The sequence below is a fragment of the Lithobates pipiens genome, unplaced genomic scaffold (genome assembly GCF_037356315.1).
Source record: "Lithobates pipiens isolate NorthernLeopardFrog02 unplaced genomic scaffold, aLitPip1_a1.2 Scaffold_8, whole genome shotgun sequence".
In the NCBI taxonomy this organism is placed as follows: domain Eukaryota; kingdom Metazoa; phylum Chordata; class Amphibia; order Anura; family Ranidae; genus Lithobates; species Lithobates pipiens.
Genome location: NW_027507903.1, coordinates 108,118,937 through 108,143,957, shown reverse-complemented (window position 1 = coordinate 108,143,957; position 25,021 = coordinate 108,118,937). Strand labels below are relative to the sequence as shown.

General features: G+C 42.8%; 1 protein-coding gene across 4 annotated transcripts in view; it reads left to right on the top strand.

Annotated features, from left to right (window-relative positions):
* EDC3 (enhancer of mRNA decapping 3) overlaps window positions 1-25,021 on the top strand; it is a 90,582-nt gene that overhangs the window by 53,341 nt on the left and 12,220 nt on the right. For all 4 annotated transcript variants that reach the window (XM_077472964.1, XM_077472963.1, XM_077472965.1 and 1 more), the window contains 3 exons: window positions 912-1,256; window positions 19,514-19,667; window positions 22,683-22,900. In XM_077472964.1, coding sequence (XP_077329090.1) covers window positions 912-1,256; window positions 19,514-19,667; window positions 22,683-22,900 — 717 coding nt within the window. The remainder of the gene's footprint in view (window positions 1-911; window positions 1,257-19,513; window positions 19,668-22,682; window positions 22,901-25,021) is intronic.

Sequence of the window (25,021 nt, the reverse complement as noted above, 5' to 3'; positions counted from 1 at the left end):
ATTCAATGGAAACCTGTCCTAGGAGAAACCTATAGGCTGCGATTGCTTACCACCTCCTGAAAATGCTAATTTTCTGGTTTCAGTATTTCATGGGTCACTGACTTGGAACAAGTATGTAATGAAGGAAGATTAAACTGATGGTCTCCCTACTTGTTTCAGGCCAGTGGATGAAGTCATTGGATCTACATGACAACCGGGAAGGTTTGTATTTTCAGGAGACTTGCCCAATAGCATGGTACAGATTAATGTTGTATTCACAGTTTCAGCATCACCTTCTCTCTGACTTCATTGCTGCCTTGCCCACACTTTTTGAAACTTTAGACTCTTAAATGATGAACAATGCCTAACAGTGCAGCTGCTCGATATCTGTCATTAGCCTTGTTGAGGAATAGTCTAAAAACCCTTTGTGGGTATTTATGGTGTTCGTATTACAGCAAATTATTGCATCCCAAAAGCAGACTACATTAGAAACCTTTGCTTTGACTTTCTGTAGTTCTAGAGCACACAGTGTGACTCAGCGTATGACCTTACCACAGGTCTCCTAAGGACACTGGCTAGACTCTATTTGGTGCTGTGATTTGCTTTAGGAGATCTGTGTGTTAAGAGCATAGAGAACTGAGTACAATGTGTAAGCAGACATACTTTCAAGTCATGTAAATAAACATCTTGAGGACATACCGTGCTAATTACAGACTCTCACGGAAACCGTTTTATAAGGATTTTTTTTTAAAATGCTCCCCTAAAACACTGCGCCTTCCAAATCATCCTTTTCTGTTGCTTGGGTTTCATAGCCATCCACTAAAATGTATTTTAGCTGATCATGGCAAGTTTTGCATGTCCTCTTTACTGATATTTTGTAGAATGTCGTTATGTTCTACTTTTTTTTTATTTATTTTTTTTTCTTCACGCAGGGTCTTCAAGCAGCCGCTATCCAAACCAGGTGACCCCCAAGAAGAATGGACCCAAGAATGGACAGCTTAAAGCTAGAGATGATGAGTGCTTTGGAGAAGAGTTGGATGAAATTCCAGGCACAGATTTTGATTTTGAGGGGAACCTTGCTCTTTTTGATAAAGCAGCTGTATTTGAGCAGATAGACACCCATGAAAGGCGAGGGGGTGGAGGAGGAGCTAGGTCACGAGGTACACCTAGTGAAAGACCCCCAAATTACAGACATGACGAGAATATACTAGAGTCTGATCCAATTGTATATAGAAGAATTGTTGTACCACATCCTGGTGGAATGGAATACTGTACAGGTAAGAGAATTGAGATGTATAGTAGTCTTCTTCAGCATTAAATTCTTTAAACTGGCAAGTTTCTGGCAACATAAAATCTACTTTGTATCAGTAATTGTCAATTTACAAAGTATATTGGCTTTTAAATTGCCCAGGGGCAGCTGGTAAAATGCGTTATATGTAAAAGTGTCAGACACTACAGACTTAAAAGCTAATGCACCTTTTGAGAAAATAATAAATGCACATATTTATGAAGAAAACAAAATGTTTATTTTTTCCATCTGGAAAGCATTTCACCCGTGGTCAGTAGATCACAGTGCATTGCTGGACTCCTGCAGACTCTCAGCAGACAGATCATTTACGCACGAGAGTGCTCTCCAACGACCTCACAGATAATTGAGAACTACAAGCTGTCTGCTGTGAATGAATGACAGATGTGTGAGCGGAGCCTAACACAGTCACACTGTTTGTTTGTTTTTAAATTGTGACCTGTGACAAGGGGTGCAGGTGGAAGATAACTGGGGGGGGGGGGGGTTACTGCACGAGCATGTCAGACATTCTAATCTAAATATGGGTGTGATATGCTCCCAAAGGTTGACAGAGCCTATAAGAGCAGAATTCGTTGAAGATTGGGAACCTGCTACAGGTGGGTAAAGACCTGATCATGTTGCAGGGGATACTCGAGAACTACTTTAGTGCACCATACCCTTTAAGCTGGGTTCACACTGGTAAGTCACGACAATCATACGACTGGATCCGACTTTGCCCTACGACTTGAAGTCTGACTTCAATGAATGGGGATCCGACTTAGATCCTGACAATGCAGGTACTTTGTCTGGTATGAATCTTTAGGGGAAACGCCACATCAAAATTTGAAAAGAAAAAAAAAAAACACCATGGGTTCCTCCTTTAAGAGCATACCAGCCCGGTAGGTCAGGAAAGGTGGTGGGGATGAGTGAGCAGCCCCACCCCTGTTTCCTGAACCGTACTAGGCCACATGCACTCAATATGGGGTGGGTGGGTGCTTTGGGGCAGGGGGGCCTTGCTCCCCCCCGCCGCCCCAAAGTGCCTTGTCCCTATTTTGATGAGGACAAGGGCCTCTTCCCAACAACCCTGGCCGTTGGTTGTCTGGGCCTGCGGGCGGGGGCTTATCGGAATTTTGAAGCCTCCTTTAACAAGGGGGCCCCCAGATCCTGGCCCCCCTCCCTATGTGAGTATGGGGTACATTGTACCCCTACCCATTCACCTAAAAAAATAAACAAAAAAAAAAGTCAAAAATAAAACACAGTACACAGGTTTTTAAATAAATGTATTAAGTCAGCTCTGGCATCGCTTCCGATTACTTCTCCGCTGATTTCTTATAGCTCTCTCCAGTTCTCCTCCATCTGTCCGCTGTCTTCTGCCTCTGCCGAGTTTTCTTCGCTGTCTTCTCTCTCTTTTGCCAGGTCTTCTCCGCTGTCGTCTTCTTCCTCTGTTCTTCCGATGTTGACTCAACGCTCTATCCCGCTCTAATGCTGGGTGCGCTGTGTGCCACTACTTATATTGGCATGGGGTTAGGTCCCTGGGTGACGTCATCCAGAGGCCTATCCCTTATGATGTCACCGCCCAGGGCATGATGGGGTGATGATATAAGGGGTGGGGCCTCCACATGAGATGACCCCACCCCATGCCAACATATAATAGTGGCACACTAAGCCCCCAGCATTAGAGCGGGAGAGACCGTTGAGTCAACATCAGAAGAAGAACAGAGGGAGAAGACCCAACAGAGGCAGAAGACAAAGGGAGAAGAAATCGGAAAGCGACTACGGAGCTGCCTTAATAAATTACTTTAAAAACTTGTGTACTGTGTGCTGCGTTTTCAACACCTTTTTTATTTATTTTTTTCAGGTGAATGGGTAGGGGCAAACTATGAGAAAGGATGTGAGACCATAGCAGGCTCTCAAATGCTCACATGGGTGCTTTGGGGTGGGGGGGGGAGAAGGGCCCCCGCTGCCCCAAAGCACCCACCTCCCCATGTTGAGGACATGTGGCCTGGTATGGTTCAGGAGGGGGCGGGGGCGTTCGTTCAACCCCACCCCCTTTCCTGACCTGCTGGGTTGTGTGCTCGGACAGGGTCTGGTATTGATTTTGGAGGGACCCCCATGCAGTTTTTTTTGGCGTGGGGGTTCTCCTTAAAATCCATACCAGAACAAAGGGCCTGGTATGCTCTTGGAGGGGGAACCCATGCCGCATTTTTTTTTATTTGGTGTGGAGTTCCCCTTCAAGATCATCAGTTGCGTGCCAGAGTCGGATCAGTTAAGATGGCTATCCGACTTCAGTGATATTGAATTGGCTGAAGTAGGATCAAAGTCGGACCAGAGTAGTGCAGGGAGCATTTTCAAAGTCAGACCGACTTATGTCAGACCAGTGAAGATGGCTCTCATAGGGAAACATTGATTTTCACATGTCATGTGACATGAGCTCCCAATGTCGAAGCATTTCTCGTACCAGTGTGAACCCGGCCTTAGGCGTGACTACTGTTGGGTTGATTTACTAAAAGTTTGGATAGTGCAAAATCTGGTGCAGCTGTGCATGGTAGCCAATCGGCTTCTAATTTCAGCTTCTTCAATTAAGCTTTGACAAAAAAAAAATGGAAACTGGTTTCTATGCAGACCTGTACCAGATTTTTCACACTCTAATTTTAGTAAATCAACCCCTGTGTTTGTTGGTGCTCTAAATTTCCCAAAAGTAATGCAGGCTTCATGTGTTTTGGCTTATCAAGGACCTATTCAGAATAAATGAATAGGCTGCCTTAGCATCCATGTATGAAGAAATGCATGTTTATGTCCAAGGTGAACAGTTAGGTCATCAGGCTGGGCATGCTGTGTGGTAGGTGTAGATCCTATGACCAGACAGTAAAAAAACCTTTGGCAGGTTAGACAGTTCTTATATATGTAGTTCCGCTGTGTATGCCTGGAGTTCATCTTTAGACTTTGGCACACTGGATGCTTACTGGATTATTTTATTGCACCTCTATTACAGAGAACTGATATCATGCTGCTGGCAAACTACTGTACCTCCTAAACTTTAAAACCAACAACCACCAAAGCCTTTAAATTGACCTTTTAAGGCCGGCCATACACGGTTCGAAGCTTCAAATCGTGTGTGTGTGTGTGTGTGTGCAGGCTGAACCATCGATCGATCAACTTGGGTACAACCAGCCTGCTGGATTCACTTGTGACTATTCCTAGTGGCTACTATAGCCGTTAGCAATAATTTTTTTTTTCCTTCTGCCGTGGACGGCTTTCCCTGCCAGTCCCCCACTGGGAGAAAACAATTGCTCCGCAGGAGCGATTCCCCTGTCAGCACTGTCCTTGGTTGCAGGAAAGAAATTTGCACCATCTATGGCCTGCCTTAGACTATTTGCGATGGATTGTATTGGAGGAATATGCAAGACACACAGCTTCTTTGTGCAGCACATTTTCATATGTGTTCCCAGGTACTTAAAAATCTCTGAAGTTTAAATATGGTGGAAACGGCTTTTAAAATTGGGCAATGGAAGTAGTGTTTTGAAGAGAAAAAATAAAATTTGAAGAAAAAAATTTGAAAGTGGAAGAATTTTTGTTGTAGTTTGAGGCCTGTACTACATGTTGCTTTTAATAATGAAGTACTAATCTTTCTGCTGAACTGGCTGAGATTTGGACCGCTTAACATTAGCAGCATCAAGCTGACTGCATAAGTGGTTTTCACATCTCTGTTACTGAATGACCTACTCCAGACATGCCCAGAAATTCTGAACCAGATATGTACGGAATTACTTTTCTTCACTGCCCCTATGAGCATGCCCTTTCAAAAGAACTGAACAAGGCCTGCTCATAAATCCTTAGGCATTGGGGAGGGGAGGGTTGCTTCTTAGGGGTTCCAGGTAGTACTGATTTAGGAGTTTCAACCAAAGGTGGTATGCGTAGACCTCCTTTAGTAATTTTTTTATATTTCTGTATTCTACACCATATTTGCTTTAAATTTAAATCTTTGTTACCTTAGCCTTAAAGGATAAGTTCACCATTCGTTACATGTTACACTCATATTCAGGATGTACCATGTTACGAATGGACCAGCCCCTGCACCTCCCCGATCCCTGCTGTGACAGCTAGTGGGGTCCTTCTCCCTCCCTGCTAGCTGTCACAATTTATACAAAAACGCCCACCCTGCCGTGTCACTGATTGACAGGAGTCTGAGCATGGAAAACTACAAGGTGTGGCATCCTTTGGGGCTGTTGGCTTGAAGTTTTTAATGAACTACCATAGCACTGTGGTAGTAGCCCTGTATCTGTTTACCCCTATGGGAGGCACGGGCATGCAGATACACTGGCAGATCTGCTGGATACCTGCATGGCTGGCACCAGTGATCTGATGATCGCTGTTGCTATGCTTTACAGCAGGCTTTCTTAACCTTTTAACCCTAGAGGAACCCCAAAAATAATTTTCATGTCTCTAGGAACCCTTACTAAAACCAAATCATCAGGGCTCAATAGGAACAATGCTCCTTATATTAGTGGCCAATAGGAAGAATGTCCCCCATAAAGTGGAGTTTAGAATGCCACCCTTAAAGACAGCTAAAAAGATATTTGGTGTTATGCTGCTGGCTTTGCTAAGTGGTCCTGAACCTTGAAATCTGTAGGCATCATCAAATAGGTGGGTCATCATCCACAGCTCAAGGAACCCCTAGCAACCTCTGGAGGGTTCCACTGAAATCTGGTTGAGGATAGCTGGCTGCTTTACAGGCTCAAAAAAACAAATGTGCATTTATTATTTTTCCAAAAAGTGAACTTCTCCTTTAAGCAGGTAGCTGGGCGTATTTTCTTTTGGCCCCCTACCAACCTGCTGTCCCATGAACTGAAAATAGAGCTCACAGCCTGCTGCATTTCTTTGGAATGCTTGGCTTTATAAATGTGATTTGTCTTTGGAAAATGACTGAGGTAAATAGGTTTGTGAGGCTACAGCCTTACTGCTACAGTAAAGGATTAACAACTTCAGGCATGACTGTAACCTTGGCACTTCACTGCTCTGAAACAACTGATTGGTGGTATTCTGTTAATTCAGCCTAAATGCAGCAGTATAGGGCTTTTTTAAGTATTTTTTTATTTTATTTTATTTGTGTGTTTGTATTTTTTTTTTTTTGTTTTTTTATAAGAAAATGTAGCATTCTTCCAAATCATGTTGACTATTGCTAGATTCATAATAACATTTTAGAGTTTGTATTGTGCACTCCACAAATCCTGCATGTCATAGCTTTGTTCCTTAGTGTTTATCTTTTGGCTTTTGTCAATTAACCTGTTCCTTTTCCTGTGTAATCTTTTTACTGGCAAGATTCCTGTCCACACTGCCAAATCATTGTGCTGAAGGAGTTTGTGTTTTAACATGTTGCGTGTTGTATTAGCATGAGATTTGTGTGATAGGATTGTCTATTAAAAAAAAAAAAAAAGGTTTGCAGTTGAAGAGTTACACAAGCAGAAAATAGGTTACTGGTGTGTTGTGTATATTACAAGTGACCCTTGCCCCTTCCCACAGTGTGAATGATTGCTTTGCATGTGTGTTGCGTGTTAAGAACAGTACTCTATCGATATCTGCCTGGCTTCACTAGCAGCTGTAAAATCTCATAGTAAAACTTTGCAAACAACACCCCTCCCTCCTCCACTCTAGGCCTCTTTAATTGCTTGGCTTCCTGAGCAGCCAACCACCCCCCTCAGCTTCCTATCAAAGCATGCTCCATTCTGGCTGGGGTTCAGTCTGCTGGAGAACCCCCCCACCCCCTCCCGCCAGTTTACTTTAATTAGATTTTTTTTGGTGTTTGCTTTCAGCTTCCAATTGCTCCCCACCACCCTATTTCCTTTCTGTGCTCTCTGTTCACCCCAGTGCAAAGTTTACATAACATCCCATATTACCAAAGGAGTGGTATTACGAACATTGCCTTGCGTGTGTGAAGCGGGAGGCGTTTCTTCTTTAACTGCACACATGTCACCCAGTAATTAAAAGTCTAAACATTAGCTGTAGTTTCTCCCTCGTTGCGTGACAGGACTTTCTCCTTCACCGTCTCCTTCCTTATTAGATTGTGTGCTAAGAGCTGGCTCATCTCCCAAGAAGCAAAAGGGTTAATCGCCTAGCCTGCCAGTTCCTGGAAGTTGCCTTCGTGGTATAGAGAGAGCGTGCCAGTGGGATAGTGCTATGTGGCACGCAAGGTGTGAGGACAGGAACACGGAAATTTGTTATTAAATTTAATTACGTAGTATTAATGTTTATTATGAGTATTGCTTAATAGGCATTAAGATATTTCCTGATTAAAGTAATTCACAAAATGAATGCCAGGTAAGAAATAGGTCTTAAATAAAACTGGGAAAGTTATGACAAGTATATTATCCATGTTTAAAGTGGAAATTTACCAATAACAATTAATGTTCTTTTTAAAGTGGTAATAAACCCAAAAGCAAACATTTATTATATTGCAGCTTACCAATTCTCAGGTGTGATGGCTGCATTCCTTTTCTTTTATAGGCTTGCATTCTTCTATTTTCATCTGACGATCCAGGCCAGTAAGTCTGTCTTTAAAAAGCACAAGCTCTCCAGCAGAATGCATCAGTTTACATTGAGACAAACCATTTAACACTGACAAAATGATCGGCTTTTATTTTATCATTTAAAACCTTTATTCCAAAAGGAAAAAACGGTTTGCTGTAACTGATTATAATGTGTGAGCTGGAGTTCAGTTTGTTAGTGTATTTAAAAGTATGGTTTGAAGGTGTTTATTTCAATATTTTTATTTAGATTTTTCAAAACAAGAGGCATGAGCAGGAATCATGAGATAACATTGAAACTGTTTGTGATACAATCCTATTGTTAACATATGAAGGCATACATATGGTATTTATCTTACCATCTGAATCTTGTCTCCTTCACCCGGACACCCCTACTGGGAGCCAACTGTCGAGGAGAGGGAGGCATTGCCACCAAAGATTAAGGAACATATAATAAAACAGAGGGTATACCAAGCTATATATGTTGCATACATAGAGCCTGTAATATGGAACTTCTTCTAGAGTATCGGGGTGCTGAAAAGGAAGAAAAGAAAATGGTGTTTGTCATTGATGACCATAACATCTTTATGTGTTGACCTTAAGAGCCAAGGTCCAAATTTTTCCTGAGCCAAGCTTGTTGTAGCAGGGGTCTTCAAACTACAGCCCTCCAGTTGTTCAGGAACTACAATTCCCATCATGTCTAGTCATGTCTGTGAATGTCAGAGTTTTACAATGCCTGGGATGTGTAGTTCTGAAACAGCTGGAGAGCCGTAGTTTCAAGACTCCTGTTGTAGCATCTGTAACAATCTATCCCCTGTTGTTTGTATACTAAACCAAGTAAGTGGATTACCAGGGTATACAGAGAAGAGTGGAGGCAGGAGAAAGAAAAGAGTAAATATGTGAGGATATAAAGGCATCAGGGAGCTACATAGGACTAGATTTGTTGTATTCTGCTATAGGGGCTGGGATTTTTTTTTGTATATAGGTCTTCCAATGTTCCCATACCATGTCATGTTTATCTGTAGTGGACTGGTGGATACTGACTATCTTTTCCTGAACCATTACCCAGGATATTTTCCTTTTAACAGTAGCAAAGGACACTGTAGGCTGTTTCCATGCTCGGGCTCGTGATTTTCGTGACCAGCAATATAAAATGAACGAGAATCCAGAGATACTTAGGACATCCCACTGGGCATCCGTTCAGTAAGGCAATCTCGGGTGTTTTTTGACACAGACACGCCGGTCACTTTGCACAGCAAAGAAAAGATCCTGTTCCAGAAGCCCCCAATATGAGGACACTTCCACCATATGTGGAATAAAGGTCTCGTCATCCCACATCCTCTAAAGTATAGTGGGGACGTGCCTGGAAAAATCTTGGTCATACATAAAGGTACATTATACCAGTGTGTGAGTATTTTGGTACTTGCCTCTATAAGTGAGACATTAGCTATGCCCTTAAAGGACTTCTGGAACTTTGAGTACCACGTGCTTGCATCGCAAGTGACCTGAAGATCCTGTTTACCGCTTGTAAGGTGGTTTCTCAGTATTCTCCCTAAGTGAGGCATAAATCATAGATCTTCCTCCCCTCTGATCCATACAGCCATAGAATCATTTTTTGTATGCCGTTATATTCAGGGGTTTGGGTTTTGAGGTCCATAAAGATAAGATGAAATGTTGAATTTGATGCAGATGGAATAATTCAGATGATGGCATATGCAGTTTGCTAGTTCAGTGGCTTGCCCTGAGGGGACCCATAGAGGAAGACTTCTGTATTAGAAGTCAATGTAAGTTGCCTGAAGACATCAGTGAAGGACTTTCCTCCTCTCTGGGCAGGCTGCCAAGAAAAGATCAAAGTAATACAATGTTTCTTCTTCAATAGGCTGAACTCCCTGTGTAGAAGTTCAGTTTAACCATTTAACCACTTAAGGACCAGGCCTCTTTTTCAGACTTGGTGTTTACATGTTTAAAACAGTTTTTTTTGCTAGAAAATTACTTAGAACCCCCAAACATTTTATATTGTTTTTTTTCTAACACCCTAGAGAATAAAATGGCGGTCATTGAAATACTTTTTTTCACACCGTATTTGCGCAGCGGTCTTACAAGCGCACTTTTTCTGGAAAAAATTCACTTTTTTGAATAAAAAAATAAGACAACAGTAAAATTAGCCCAATTTTTTTTATATTGTGAAAGATAATGGTACGCCGAGTAAATTGATACCCAACATGTCACGCTTAAAAATTGCGCCCGCTCGTGGAATGGCGTCAAACTTTTAGCCTCAAAAATCTCCATAAGCGACATTTTAAAAAATTCTACAGGTTGCATTTTTTGCGTTACAGAGGAGATCTAGGGCTAGAATTATTGCTCTCGCTCTACCGATCGTGGCGATACCTCACATGTGTGGTTTGACCACCGTTTTCATATGCAGGCGCTACTCACGTATGCGCTCGCTTCTGTGCGCAAGCTCGTCGTGACGGGGTGTTTTTTTTTTTTTTTAAATTTTTATTTTTTCTTATTTATTTTAATTGATTTTATTTATTTTTACACTGTTTAAAAAAAAAAAAAAATGGATCACTTTTATTCCTATTACAAGGAATGTAAACATCCCTTGTAATAGAAAAAAAGCATGACAGGTCCTCTTAAATATGAGATCTGGGGTCAAAAAGTCCTCAGATCTCATATTTGGGCTAAAATGCAACAAAAAAAAAGAAAATCTGACATTTAAAAAAAATATACCTTTAAGAGGTATGGGCGGAAGTGACGTTTTGACGTCGCTTCCGCCCTCCTATGGTATAGAGACGAGTGGGGGCCATCTTTGCCTCACTTGTCTCTATGCCCAGCAGATGAAGGGACCCGATCGCCTCCGCCGCTACCGACGGCTCCGGTAAGCGGCGGAAGGTGCGGGAGGGGGGGTGGCACCTCTCCCGCCGCCGATAGCGGGGATCTCGTGGCGAATCCGCCGCGGAGACCACCGTTATCGTACAGCCGACCGCCGCCTGAAGGGATGGATATCTCGGTTGTGGCAGCAGCTGCTGCCGTTACCGAGATATCCCTCTTCAAAAATAGGACGTACATCGTCGTGCGGCGGTCGGCAAGTGGTTAAAGACTAAATCTTTTCTGACACTTGTTGCTTACAAGTAAAAATCCAGTATTTTCTGCTAGAAAATCACTCAGAACCCCCAAAAATTATATATATTTTTTTAGCAGAGACCCTGGGGAATAAAATGGCGGTTGTTGCAATATTTTATGTGACGCGGTATTTGCGCAGAGGTCTTTCAAACGCAATTATTTTGGAAAAAATACACAGATTAATAAAAAATAAAAATAAAACAGTAAAGTTAGCCCTTTTTTTTTTCCCCCTCCAAAAGTTTTGAGGACCTGTTTTTGTGTATTTAATAAATAGTTTTTTTTTTTTTAAATCTAAATTATACATACAAGTGAACTGATTGGAGGTTTGTTTTGTTTAATAAATGTGTAAGAAATTTTCTGCATCACTTAAGGCTGCTTTCACACTGGAGCGGGCAGGTGTTGACGGTAAAACGCTGCTAGTTTTAGCAGTGATTTACCGTCATTTTAGCCCCGCTATTCGGCTGCTAGCGGGGCAGTGAAGCTCTGCTGCAAAATCGCATTGCATGCGCTTCAGCAGTGGTGCCCATTAATTTCAATGGGCAGGCGTGGTGGAGGAGCGTTTTTTACACCGCTCCAAACATGCTGCTTGCAGGATTTTTTTTTTTTTTTTTTATGTCCTGCCAGCGCATCTCCTCAGTGTGAAAGCACTCGAGCTTTCACACTGACTGCAGGGGAGCCGTTTTGAAGGCAATTTACAGGCACTATTTTTAGCCCAAAATCGCCTGAAAAACATCCCAGTGTGAAAGGTGTCCAACTTAGATTTTATGAGATGAAGGGAAAAAAATAAATAAAAATCGGCCTAACATATCGGCCCAAAAAAATCAGCATCATATATCGGCCATCGGCCGCCACGATTTCTAAATATCGGCCAGAGAAAAACCCATATCGGTCGACCTCTAATCCGGTCTACTACCCTGTGAGTATATGATCGAGAACTGGGTTAGTTGAGCTGCTTGGTAGTATCTCCATAGGTCTGCCAGACCTAGTCCACCTTGGGTACATCTTCTAAGAAATGCACTTTTTTAGAGCAGTGATATCCCTTATTACCCCAGATGAATTGTGTTATCTGGGATTGGAATTTTTGCAGAGGGGATCTCAGGATCGGGATGGGTAAGGATCAGAATAAGTATAAAATCCTAGGTAAGAGGGTCATTTTTACAGCATTCACCCAGATCTATCTCTCCACTCCTCAAATAACCCCCTCTATCTCCTCACGGATCTCAAACTTACTGAATGACATATCGGTATGGATGTCACACCACTTTCTCAAACTCAGTCTTTCTAAAACTGAGCTTGTAATATTTCTTCCTTCCCGGTCCCCCCTCCCCCCCTTGACTTTACCATTAAGATCAACAGCACAACCATTGGTCCCTCCACACATGCCAGGGTGCTGGGTGTAATCCTTGACTCTGACCTCTCCTTCAGTCCCCACATCCAATCACTGACTAAATACTGTCGCCTTAACCTCCACAACATCTCCAGAATTCAAAAAGCAACTTATTCACTCCTTGATTATTTCCCGCCTTGACTACTGAAACTCTCTCCTTAAAGAGGAGCTGCACCTTTAAAAAAAAATATGAAAAGCCAGCAGCTACAAATATTGCAGCTTCTGATTTTTAATAAATTGACACTTACCTGTCCCAGGGTCCCCCAACGCCATCCTCTGTCAGGGAATTGGGAAGTGAAGCATTGCGGCTTCACTGCCCAGTTCCCTACTGCGCATGCGCGAGTCGCGCTGCGTGTCTGTACTGGTCCCCGCTGTGTCCTGGGAACTGTGTGTTTCTCAGAACACAACGGGGGGGGCGGGGCAACAGCGGCAAGCTTGTCCCAGAAGTTGGTGCCGATACCTGGATTATCCAGGTATCTGCACCCCCCCTCCCCCCTGAAAGGTGCCGATTGTGTCACCGGAGGGGGGGGAGGGATCAGATGAGCGGAACTTCCACTTCAGGGTGGAGGTCCGCTTTAATGGCCTACCCTTACGCAGGCTATCCCCCCTTCAGTCAATTATGCTGCTGTTACACTAATACACCTCACTAATCGATCTGTGACTGCTGCCCCTCTCTGCCAATCCCTTCACTGGCTTCCCCTACCCCCACCGTATAAAATTCTAAATGCTAACCATAACATACAAGGCCATCCACAACATCGCCCCCAGCTACATCACCAACCTCACCTGCATATATCGCCCAAATCGTCCCCTGCGCTTCGCCCAGGACCTCCTGTTCTCTAGCTCCCTTGCTCGCCTTGCAGGACTTCTTCAGAGCCTCTCCCATCCTCTAGAATTCCCTGCCCCGGTATATCTGATCAGCCCCTAACCTTTAGGAGATCCCTGAAAACTTGCTTATTCAGGGAAGCCTATCCCACACCCACCTAACATCTGTCCCTGAGCCACCCCCCATCAAATCATTCCCTGCATCTATTACCCTTTGTATCACCACCCCCTCTCTTTAGAATGTAAGCTCTACGAGCAGGGCCCTCCTCTCCCTTCTGTATTGAACTGTGCTGTAATTGTGCTGTCCCCCCTCTACATTGTAAAGCGCTGTGTAAACTGTGAATAATAATACCCTGCCAAACCAGAACAGAGTCCCCTGTCCCCAACTATATAGGTCCTCCTTCAGTTTTTTTATACATGGTAGGGAGGGTAATTGGCATTATATAATTGGTCAACACTAGCTGTCAGTTTGACGCCCAAATAAGGGATCGAGGAGGGGTTCCAGGCAAATGTGAAGTGGTTTTTGAGACGCTCCACCACAGGTATTGGGGGTGGTAATATTTAAAGCCACAGATTTGGCCATGTTAACTCTCAACCCTGAGACCTTGCCAAAATATTGGTAGTAGAAATAAGGGGGAAGTAATGAAACGCAGCAGATCATCTGCAAATAAAGCACATTTATGAAAATGGGGGCCGCAGTTAACACCATGTATATCTGGGTGGTTTCATATTGCGGTGGCTAGGGTTTCAATCGATATGGCAAAACTAATAGGAGAAAGGGGGCATTCTTGTCTAGTGCCTCTGTGTATCGAGAAAGGGTTTGAGTAGTGGCCTTGGAGTTTGACTTGGGTGCTCGGGTTGGAGTACAAATTCCTTAATAACTGTATGAAGTGAGGGCCAAACCCCCATCTTCGTAACACTTCAAACAGATAAGGCCACTCGACAGTATCAGACACTTTTTATAGATCTACAGACAATAGAAATCTTTGGTTTGTGCTAAATGATAAATCTACAAGTAAATGCATTGTTTTGGATTTGTAAGAACACCTCTATTTTGGCATTTGTGCATTTGCTTCAGCACTGTTATCAAAATAATATAAAGTATTCTGTCTCTATTAGCCCCCATTAACACTTGAGCATTTTTTGTCTTGTTTGTCTGTGTCTGACTACGCTCAACCTGCAGATTTTTTTTCTGATTGTCCCTGTTCATACAGTACATCCAGTTGTCCAGTGTGCTATTTTTTGAGCATATTCAGACATAAACTTCAATAGGTGTAGTCTGTAAAATGTATGAAAACTTTGCTCAAAGACCTGAACCTTGACACACGTGCAAATAAACTTGCACAACGTTTGTAAAACACCCCAACGTTTCTCAACCCCTTTGCGCCTGAGGCCGCGTACACACGGGCGGACTGTTCGCCCAACTTTGACCGCTGAACAGTGTTTCAGCGGACAGTCCGCTCGTGTGTGGGCTTCAGCGGACAGTTTCAGCGGACAGTCTGACGAACAAAGTTTTTCGGAATTTCCGTAAAACTGTCCGCTGAAACTTGGTTTGAGCGGACAGTCCGCTCGTGTGTAGGCTTGTTCGTCAAACTAAGTTCCGCGCATGCTCAGAAAGGATTTACACGCCGAAGGTTGCATTGCAGTGTATAGGGCGTCGTTTTTCTAGTCCCGTCGTACGTGCCGTTCACGTCATCGCGCACGGTTTCAGCGGACTGTTCGTTCATCGTGTGTGGTCAAGTCCGCTCATGCTAATTTTGAGCGGACTGTTTGTCAAACTGTTTGACGAACAAGGTTGGGCGAACAGTCCGCGCGTGTGTACGCGGCCTAAGGTTAAAAAAAATATATATAAATTTAAAATTTAGCTTCATATTTCTTGCTACCATAAACTACTACCAAGAACAACCCAAAACAAACTCTCCTTCTCCTGAAGATCACAGCAATACCACATGTGTATGTTAGTTGTTTGTACCCGTAGTACAGCCCAGAAACAATAGTGTGCATTTTGCTTTTTTCTCTTTTTTTTTGCCTAAAATACACTGACACTGATCTTAAAAAAAAAAAAAAAATCCTGTCCAAAAAAATTGATATTGACCTTTGACCCTGACATTGGCCCAAACACTAACCCTGACATTGACCTAGATCAAACCTTGATCTAGGTATTTAAGGAAAAAAATATATATTTTTTAATTTAATATTTTTTTCCACACACTTTTTTTCTATCTCTGCAAGGACAGAGAAAGACGCAATGTATCTTTCTTGTCCATTCACAGACGCAAAAAACATTGGGGCTGGCTTCATAGTGACTGATAACTGGATAGCCGATCGGAGACAATCACAGTGATCAGGTGACCCTGAAATCGGACGCTACGGGTTCCAGATTGTTAGAATGGGGCCTGGGGGCTTTCGAATCCCCGATCGCTGTGCGTCACTCTCCCAGCACAAAGGGAGATGAGCAAATATGTGGCCCCATGGCAAAAGGCATGAACTACTTTGAAGTTGCTGCGACTTTAAGTCTCACATAAATTAATGGTTGCCATTGGAAAACATGGGGTACTTTGATGTCCAAAATCGCACAAGTGTGAGTGGGGTATAAATATTTCAAGGTTGTAGTGCCCTCTATATTCTAACCCAAATTATGAACATCTGTCAAAATTTAGGCTTCGAAAACAATTACAAAATGCATAATTTTTTTTAAGGTGAATTAATCATTGGTAGTTACTGTAATATAAAATATTGGGCCTAGAACTGCAATGTCAATTTTAGTCCTTCAGGCCCACCAGCAGTGTGTGTTTTAGCCAGAGCTGTGTATGGTTCTAGTTATCAGTTAGTTGCCCCTATCAGGGATCAACACTTTATATTTTTTTGGTTTGTTTATCTGACAGTCTAAAGCTAAAAGGAAAAATTGTACTGCATGGTATCTTGAAGGCAAGAGCCAAGCACAATTGGCTTAGAGGATTACATTATTCATAATGTATTTTTTAACCACTTTACGCCTGCACTATAGCCAATAGACGGCTACAGCATGGGATTCCATTGGCAGAAGGGCGTCAATAGATGCCCATTCAGACTCAGGTGATCACAGTGGCCCTTTACCAGGTGATCAGCTGTCAGCCAATGACAATTGATCACAGAAGTAAACAAGCTGGTTATCGTTTTTTTTTTTTTTTCCCCTTGTGCTGACAGCGTGAGGAGAAAAGAAGAAAACTGGTAAACGGCTTCTGTTACAAGGAGGTCGGTCCCATACAGTGCCCATCAGTGCCGCCTATCAGTGCCACTCCATCAGTGCAGCCTCATCAGCAAACATCAGTGAAGGAGAAAAATTACCTGTTTGCAGAATTGTAAAACAAACTATGAGAAATTTGTGTTTTTTTTTTTATTTTATTTTTTTAAATCTAGCAAAAAATAAAAAACACAGTGGTGATTAAATACCATCAAAAGACATCTCTATTTGTGTGAAAAAAATTATAAAAACTTTGCTTGGGTATAGTGTTGCATGATGGCATAATTGTCATTCAAAAAGCGGTAGCACTGAAAATTGGCCTGGACAAGAAGGGGGTGTAAGTGGCCAGTAAGCAAGTGGTCTTCTAATTGGGTAAAAACACTGTTGAGCATAACAATTTCCTGTGATGCATTAGCAAGGGAACAAGTAGGCTATAGAGAAAATATGGGTAGAAGGGTGGTGAAGAATGTGTTAAGAAAAGGCTTGAACAGTCTTGAGTAGATGAATGAGCACCTGTGTGAATGGAGGAAGCATTGCGTGTGACCACGAAACAGCTGTGGAAGCAGGTGCAGCTGGAGTAACCTGTCTAACAGCTTGTTATACTTCATTCATGTATGATGCTAAGTGTCAACAAGACTCGGAACACTCAAGGAAGTCTATTCATACTTGGCCACTTTCAACTCATTGTGATCACAGAACTTGTGTCTGTAGCATGTACTGATTGTGCATGGGTTGGTTCTAGTTTGCATCGAACACTTCAAGCATATTTCTTACAAAATCCCTCATTCACGTATTCACCTCTCTGGACCACAATACTGCCTTCAACTCACTTTCTATACAATCTAATTGTACAATCTCCTTCAGATCTCCAACAGAGACTGTACAATCAGATTGCATAGTGTATGGCCATCTTTATAAAAGTACATACGAGGGAGTGGACAGAGACAATTGTAGTTACATATTTTTGAGCGTTTTTACTTGTTACACACTGCGCCCTGAGCCCATCCAGTTATGTGACAAAAGTAAATTAATATTCGCTATTGTCTTCCTGATTCTTCTCCCAACCACTTAGGAAGCAGGTCCTGAGATCCGATTTGGCCAGGGAGTCTTGGGACTTACTTCATGTTCGGCTGGGAGGAGAAGCAACGACCCCAGAGCAAGGAGCAGCAGCTTTGCCCCGGATCCTCTGATCGCCGCCTTCCCCCTCCATCTCCCTCAATGGGGGGAATTGCCGCCTTCCCCTCCATCTCCCTCAATGGGGGGAATTGCCGCCTTCCCCTCCATCTCCCTCAATGGGGGGAAATTGCCGCCTTCCCCTCCATCTCCCTCAATGGGGGGAAATTGCCGCCTTCCCCTCCATCTCCCTCAATGGGGGGGATTGCTGCCTTCCTGTCCATCTCCCGCGGGGGCGGGGAAATCACTGCCTTCTCGTCCGACTCCTGTGGTGGGTGAAGATATCGCCGCCTTCCTGTCCATCTCCTGTGGGGTACGAGAACATTGCAGCCTTCCCGCCCGTCTCTTGTGGGGTGCGAGGACATTACAGCCTTCCCGTCCATCTCCTGTGGGGTGCGAGGACATTACAGCCTTCCCGTCCATCTCCTGTGGTGTGCGAGGACATTACAGCCTTCCCGTCCATCTCCTGTGGGGGGTCGAGGACATTGCCACCTTCCAGTCCATCTCCTGTGGGGGGCAAGGACGTAGCTGCCTTCTTGTCTGTCTCCTGTGGGGGGTGAGGACTTCCTGTGCAGGGGGGAGGCACTTACAAGCATTGCTCTGCTGTGAAAAGAAAAAAGTAAAACCGTATTTTTATAGCACAATACAATTATTGTATTTGAAAATGCATGCAAGTGCGCTGCAGTACGCACAAACCCAAAAAACGAACTGGTCAATTTAAAATTCCTTTTACAAATAAAGTGAAGTTGAAGAAAAAATACTTCAGATCAAAGCAGCACATGTTCAAACTCGATCCACCATGTCAGTGCACATTTATATGCACTCAATACATACATCTCAATGTGAATGGAACCTTAAGTGCACATTAAGTTTTTGTTCAAGTATTGATATAGTATTGTTTTATAGTATTTTATGCTAGCAGATACAGAAGGTCAGAGAGAGGTAGGGTGAAGTTTTGGCGGCTGTTCAGGTACATAATGTAAGAGGGAGATACTGTGAAGCCAGAAGTTGAAAACGGCCTCTTTGAGGTGAAAAGCTTGGCCGCTTGCCTTGGCTTTCATGCCAATTCTTAATCACAGCTTGCAGGCTTTCGTGCGATGGAACAAGAGACTCTGGACTTCATGCAACTGGTTTGGCTCTTTTAATGGTTTGTCATTACTATGCCACTTTGTGAAATAGTGCAGGTGGTCTCCCATTACCATAAGTTGCCTATGAAAATGTACTCTGTGGTCATAAGTCATTTGTGTCACTCTTGGGATAAAATATATGCCATTTTTGTGCCTAAATGTATATTTACCACACGGCGAATGCTGCTTCAATTACGGTATATCTAAAATATCAAATAATTAATCTGAATAGAGCAGGAAATGGTTAAAACCCATAATTTTTTTAATTTTTTTTGCCATTGGTTCCCCTTTGGGTAGATTTCCTTTTATCTTATATCCTGTAGACAAAACAGGAAGTTAGAACAAGTGTTTCCATAGAGAGGGAAATGGTCTGTTCGGTAGCTATTACCAGAACAAGTATCCTCTGTGGAAGATTTATCTTCTTTTGCTGTTCTAGTCACAACTCAAAATTTAGGATTTTCCCTTATTTTTAGTCCACCAGGACAAATTGAGAGGATGAATCTGCCTAAAGCAGGCATAGAAAACAATAGGAACCTTACTAGGGTTCTAATCACTCTATCCAAAACTAGAAAAAGTTTGGGGTTTAGACACAGTTTAAGTTCATCATACCAGTGTCTTCCAGGTGTCTATAATTTAAGCAAGTAAAATAATGCCAACTCATTCGCAGCTGGCTATTTAGTTATTGGTTTAAATATGTATTACTAAACTATGATCAACCCATACACTTTTTTTTTTTTTTTTTTTTTTCCTTTTCATCTTTTTGTGGAGAAAGAGAGTACTACACGTTTCTGCGTTCAATTCTCATTGCTTGTCTGTTGCACAGTTTTCCCTGGTTTCTTCTTGACAGCTTTCATGTTTGTCCTGCAGATTCAGGTCTGGTGGTGCCCAGTATCTCTTATAGCCTGCACAAGAAGCTGTTAAGTGTGGCTGAGAAACATGGACTAACAGTGGAGAAACGGTTGGAAATGTCAGGCGTTTGTGCAAGTCAAATGGCTCTCACATTGCTTGGTGGGCCCAACAGGTGAGCTAAGACATTAATTCACTATTGCCATGTGTGTGTGTGTGTGTGTGTGTGTGTATGTGTATAATATATATATAATGATTTTCTTCAATGGTTGTTTTAGTGACCTTTGATTATGACTTTGATTATAGCAAAATACAAGAAAACTTCTGCATAGGATAGCTTTTCAGACTGTGGTTGACAGGCAGCTGGAAGATATGTCACCTCACTGCCTGTTTTAACACTGAAAGTGCCGCACCCCTGTGCCACAACTGCATGCAGTTGCTGTCCTATTACCAGGCAGTTCCTATTCACTTGAATGGGTCATGTTCAGTGGTATGTGTACAGCCCTGAGTGACTATGTGTCCTTGATTAGGTGAGTGGTAAAAGCTACCGTTCAAATGCCTCTGAAAAGCGATCCAATGGTTGCCCCACATCTGAGCGAGCCCTAAAACAATCTGTAGAGGCTTTGAGTGGCAACATGTATGATTGTATCATCGCCCTTTTTGGGCTTACATGGCAATCTGTGCTACTGGGCCTTTACCTTAAAGAGGAAGTAAACCCTGATGGGTTTTACATCCTCTTTTGCGCCTTGCAAAGCCTGCAGATTAAAAGCATAATGGGCTAGTATGCATCTCATACAAACCTATTATGTGACACTTACCTGCAAATGAATCCATCGCTGTCCCCTGTGCAGGCTGTTTACATCTTAGCCCCTCTTTCATCCGGGGGCAGCGGACTCTGGCTCTGTGACTGGCACGGGAGCCTTCGGTAATGGCGCATGCTGGGGAAGAAACGGCACAGAGGTCTTCACAGCGCATGCGCCGTTTACATCATTGGCGCACTACTAGTGAAATGTCTCCTAAACGGGGCACGTTTAGGAGATATTTCCACTACCTATAGAGGTAAGCCTAGAGCTTACCTATAGTTAAAAGTAGTAAACCCTCCCCACTAGGGAGGGTTTACAACCACTTTAAAGCTGAACTTTAGGTATGGCTTTTTTTTGCATAGCTACATTGGCTTAGACCATTATAAGTATGTGCCATACCTGTGTCCTCCACCTTGTCCAATTAGAGGAAGAATGCCATCTGTGCCAAGTGAGCGACACCCTGTGTTCACAATGCAGCAGGGAAGCCACTTGGCACAAGACCTGAAAGCTAGCCACGATTTTTGTAGTAGCGGTGCATACCACAGTGATTTCTAGCTTCCACAGGGATCACAAAGGTATGGCACATACTTACAATGGTCTAAGCCAATGTAGCTATGCAAAAAAAGCCATACCTAAAGTTCAGCTTTAAAGTGGTTGTAAACCCTCCCTAGTGGGGAGGGTTTACAACCTTTAACTATAGGTAAGCTCTAGGCTTACCTATAGGTAGAGGAAATATCTCCTAAATGTGCACCGTCTAAGAGATCATACACTTGTGGTGCGCCAATGATGTAATCGGTGCATGCGCTGTGAATAAACAGACCTCCGTGCCATTTCTTCCCCCAGCGTGTGCCGTTACTGACAGCTCCCACGCCAGTTACAGAGCCGGAGTCCGCTGCCCCCAGAAGAAAGAGGGGTGAAGATGGACACAGCCTGCACAGGGGACAGCAATGGATTCATTTGCAGGTAAGTGTCACATAATGGGCTAGTATGCGATGCATACTAGTCCATTATGCTTTTAATTTGCAGGGAGCAAAAGATCAAGTAAAACCCATCAGGGGTTCTCTGAATGACATCCCTGCCAGGCAAGTAACCCCCTGAGTGACAATGCAGCAGGACAGCCACACTGGAAGCTAGAGTTGATGGAGTGCTGCCTACTACAGTGATTCCACAGCTTCCACAGGGATCAACTAGGTATGGAATGTGCATACATACTTTAGTCCAAGCTGGACCAACATAACTGCAAAGAAAAGGCTGCACCTAAAGTAAGATATGATGAAGTGAGAGTTGGCTATGAATTTCTGCTTTTCAAAACCTTCTTATGTTCTGATACTTTATAAGGCAAAGATTTGTTTAAACATACAGTAAAAATGTTGTACAAACATTGTACCAAGTTTATGGTATTATAAGTGTGTTTAATTTCAGGCTACTGAATGTAGTTGTTTTGCTTTCTTAGTTATCAAGACAACAGGAAATAGAGAGCTGGGCAGCATTTCAGAGAAAATATGTCTTAGGCTCTCAGTGCCATAATTGTCATTACCAGACCCAATAGAGCTCAGTTTAAACTGAGAACCAGGCAACAGTGCGTGCAAGATAAGAGAAGAGGAATGAAGCTAGTTCTACAGACCGGCCTCCCTTTCCCACTGTTAAAGCGATACGAGTGCTCATGGAATGTTCTTTTCACTCACAATACAGATATGCTCCCCTGTCTTCCTGCTCTTGCACCATTCCTGTAATACCAGTTCTGCAGAAGTCTCTAGAGTACAAACCGATTTAGCAAGGTCGTGCTTTGTAAGCCTTGCGTGTGTATAAACAAGCACAGATAAATTACTAGGTGTGGGTTGGTCTTCAGAGTGAATAAACCGGATATTATTGCTGCTGCATGAAACATGCCGAAATCTCCCAGGACTTAAGATTATAATGATAATTAACTGTCTCATAGCATAAACACAAAAGTCATTGTCCCTGTAAAATGCCTTCTCAGATGCCTTACTTGTGTTTTTTTTTTTTTTTTTTCTAATGTGCTCTAATACTGATATCTAAAGTGGAACCCTTGCCTAACAAAATTATTAGGTATTATTATTTAGGTTTTCATTTTGTTAGCTAGGGTTGAGTAAACCATTATTATAATACTTCATTAATGTTATTACTGTTATTATAATACTATAATATTATAATACTGTTAATATTTTGGTCTTTCACTCTACTGCCAGATCCCGTTGGTCGTAAGTAAAAACATGCTGCTTTTGTGTACAACATAAAGCCTGCTGAAAGTTGAATGCTCTCAGTAACATTTTAAACATATTGGTTGCTTATGATGTTTTGAGCCTTTCTCGGAGTTTGCGTTTGTGTAATGTGTCCTGAACACAATTGTATCCTTATACTTGTAGGTTAAATCCTAAAAACATACACCAGCGACCTACTGTTGCACTTCTGTGTGGACCTCACATCAAAGGAGCTCAAGGCATTAGCTGTGGTCGTCATTTGGCCAATCATGATGTAGACGTTATCCTTTTCTTACCAAACTTTGTTAAAATGTTGGAGCCTGTTACTAACGAGCTGAATCTGTTCTGTCGGACTGAAGGCAAGCAGGTTTCCAATGTCAAAGGTACGTAATGTACATGTATCGTGCAGACAGAACCTGTTTCTTATTGTCTGCTTGTAGCAGTCATTTGCATTTCTGTGCTTCAGGTACATCTTGAGAGAGAGCCTTTACTTAAGCCCCGTACACACGGGCCAAATTTCGGGAGACATCGGCCATGTTCAATAAAAAACGGCCTACATTCGGCCCATGTGTTTGTCGGTCTGTCTGACAGAAGCTGGCCATTTGGCCGGCTTCTGTCAGACGAGCATGCTGGAAAAGCAGGAGCTAATTGACTCCCGATCCGCTCTCAGCCGATAGCGGAGATTGCTCATCACAGTGTTCTGGCAGGGAGCCTTTCCCCTGTCAGAACACAACAGCTCAGTGGGGTGGATTGATATACTAATTTCAGATGGTTAGTACAGCATCTCCGACAGGAGCTGTTGTCTGAATTAAAAAGAACTTGTAGTGGGGGGTGCATTAATATAATGTTTGTTTATTACAGGTATTTATATAGTGCAATCAATATATGCAGTGCTTGTACATATTTATGATACGTTCACATCAGTCCCTCTCCTCGAGGTGGTTATAATCTAAGATCCCTCACTCTCAACTACTTTGTGCGTCCAGGTAGATTATACCTTGTTTTTTTTTTCAGAACAAGCTGGGCTTTCATTTGGTTGTAAATGATAATGGATATCTCCCCCCCCCTTTTTCTTTTTTTTTTTTTTTTTTTTTTTATCAAAGGTAAACTGGGCCAAAATATAAAAAAAAATAAAAACATTATGTGGTGTTCACGGCAAATTCGAAAAGCCGCAAAACCACGTTAAAGTCTATGGGACATTAACATGAAAAACTAAAACTGCTTACTTTAAAGGCTTATATGCAAGTTATTGTCATAAAAAGTGTTTGAGGATTTGAGTCCTGCCCCAGGGGACATGTATCAATGCAAAAAAAAAGTTTTAAAAACTGACGTTTTTTGCTTAAAGTGAAACAATTTAAAATTAAATATTGTGCCTGGGGGGTCTCTATAGTTGGCCTATAAAGTGGCGCATTTTTCCCTTGTTTAGAACAATTGCGGTTGTAATGAATTGTTGGGTCTCAGCAGTATAGATATGTCATGTGGTGTCAGAGGGGGGTGTCATCAGTTTACGTCACTGGGGTGGCCCCGCCCTCAGCTATATAACAGCTGTGACAGAGAAGGAGGTGGAGCTGTTGCAGCTTTTTTTTTTTTTTCTTTTTTCGGTCCGTCAGGGGGGTTGTGAGATGGATCTACATCGTGGGACATTTTTATTTTTTAATAAAAGACTTGTCCGAAAGTGTCTCCTGTCTTTTTTACTATTTTTGACACTTTTTTTTTGTGAAATGGTAGGGGTACAATGTATCGTTACCAATTCACATAGGGGGAAGGCTGGGATCTGGGGGACTCCTTGTTAATGGAGGCTTCCAGATTCCGATAAGCCCCCTGCCTGCAGACCCCTACAACCACCGGGCAAAGGTTGTGGGGATGAGGCCCTTGTCCCCATCAGCATGGGGACAAGATGCTTTAGGCTACTCCAAAGCACCCTCCCCATGTTGAAGGCTTGTGGCCTGGTACGGTTCAGGAAGGAGGGGCCCCCTCTCGACACTCCCCCCCTCCTTTTCCTGCAGCCTGCCAGGTTGCATGCTCGGATAAGGGTCTGATATGGATTTTGAGGGGGACCCCTGTGCCATTTTTGTTTTTCACATTTTGGCACAGGGTTCCCCTTTACTATCCATACCAGACCCATGCCGTTTTTTGCAATGAGTTTTAGCTATATTGCCGAGATCCGAAAATTCATTACAGCCGCAATCCGTTTTAAATGACTTTTTTTCTTTAAGAATTGTCACTTTGCTGTGGTACTGTTCTAAACACGGGAAAACTGCGCCATTTTACAGACATACTAAGGACCACCCCCCAGACATGGTATTTAAAGTAATACTTCATTTTCATTGTTTCACTTTAAGCATTATTAAAATCTCTGCTCTTGAAAAAAAAAGGCAGTTTTTTAAAACTTTTTTTTGCATTGCCTGGGGTAGGACCCAGGTCCCCAAACCTTTTTTTCTGACAATAACTTGCATATAAGTCTTTTTGTCTGACAATAACTTGCATATATAAAATGAGAACTT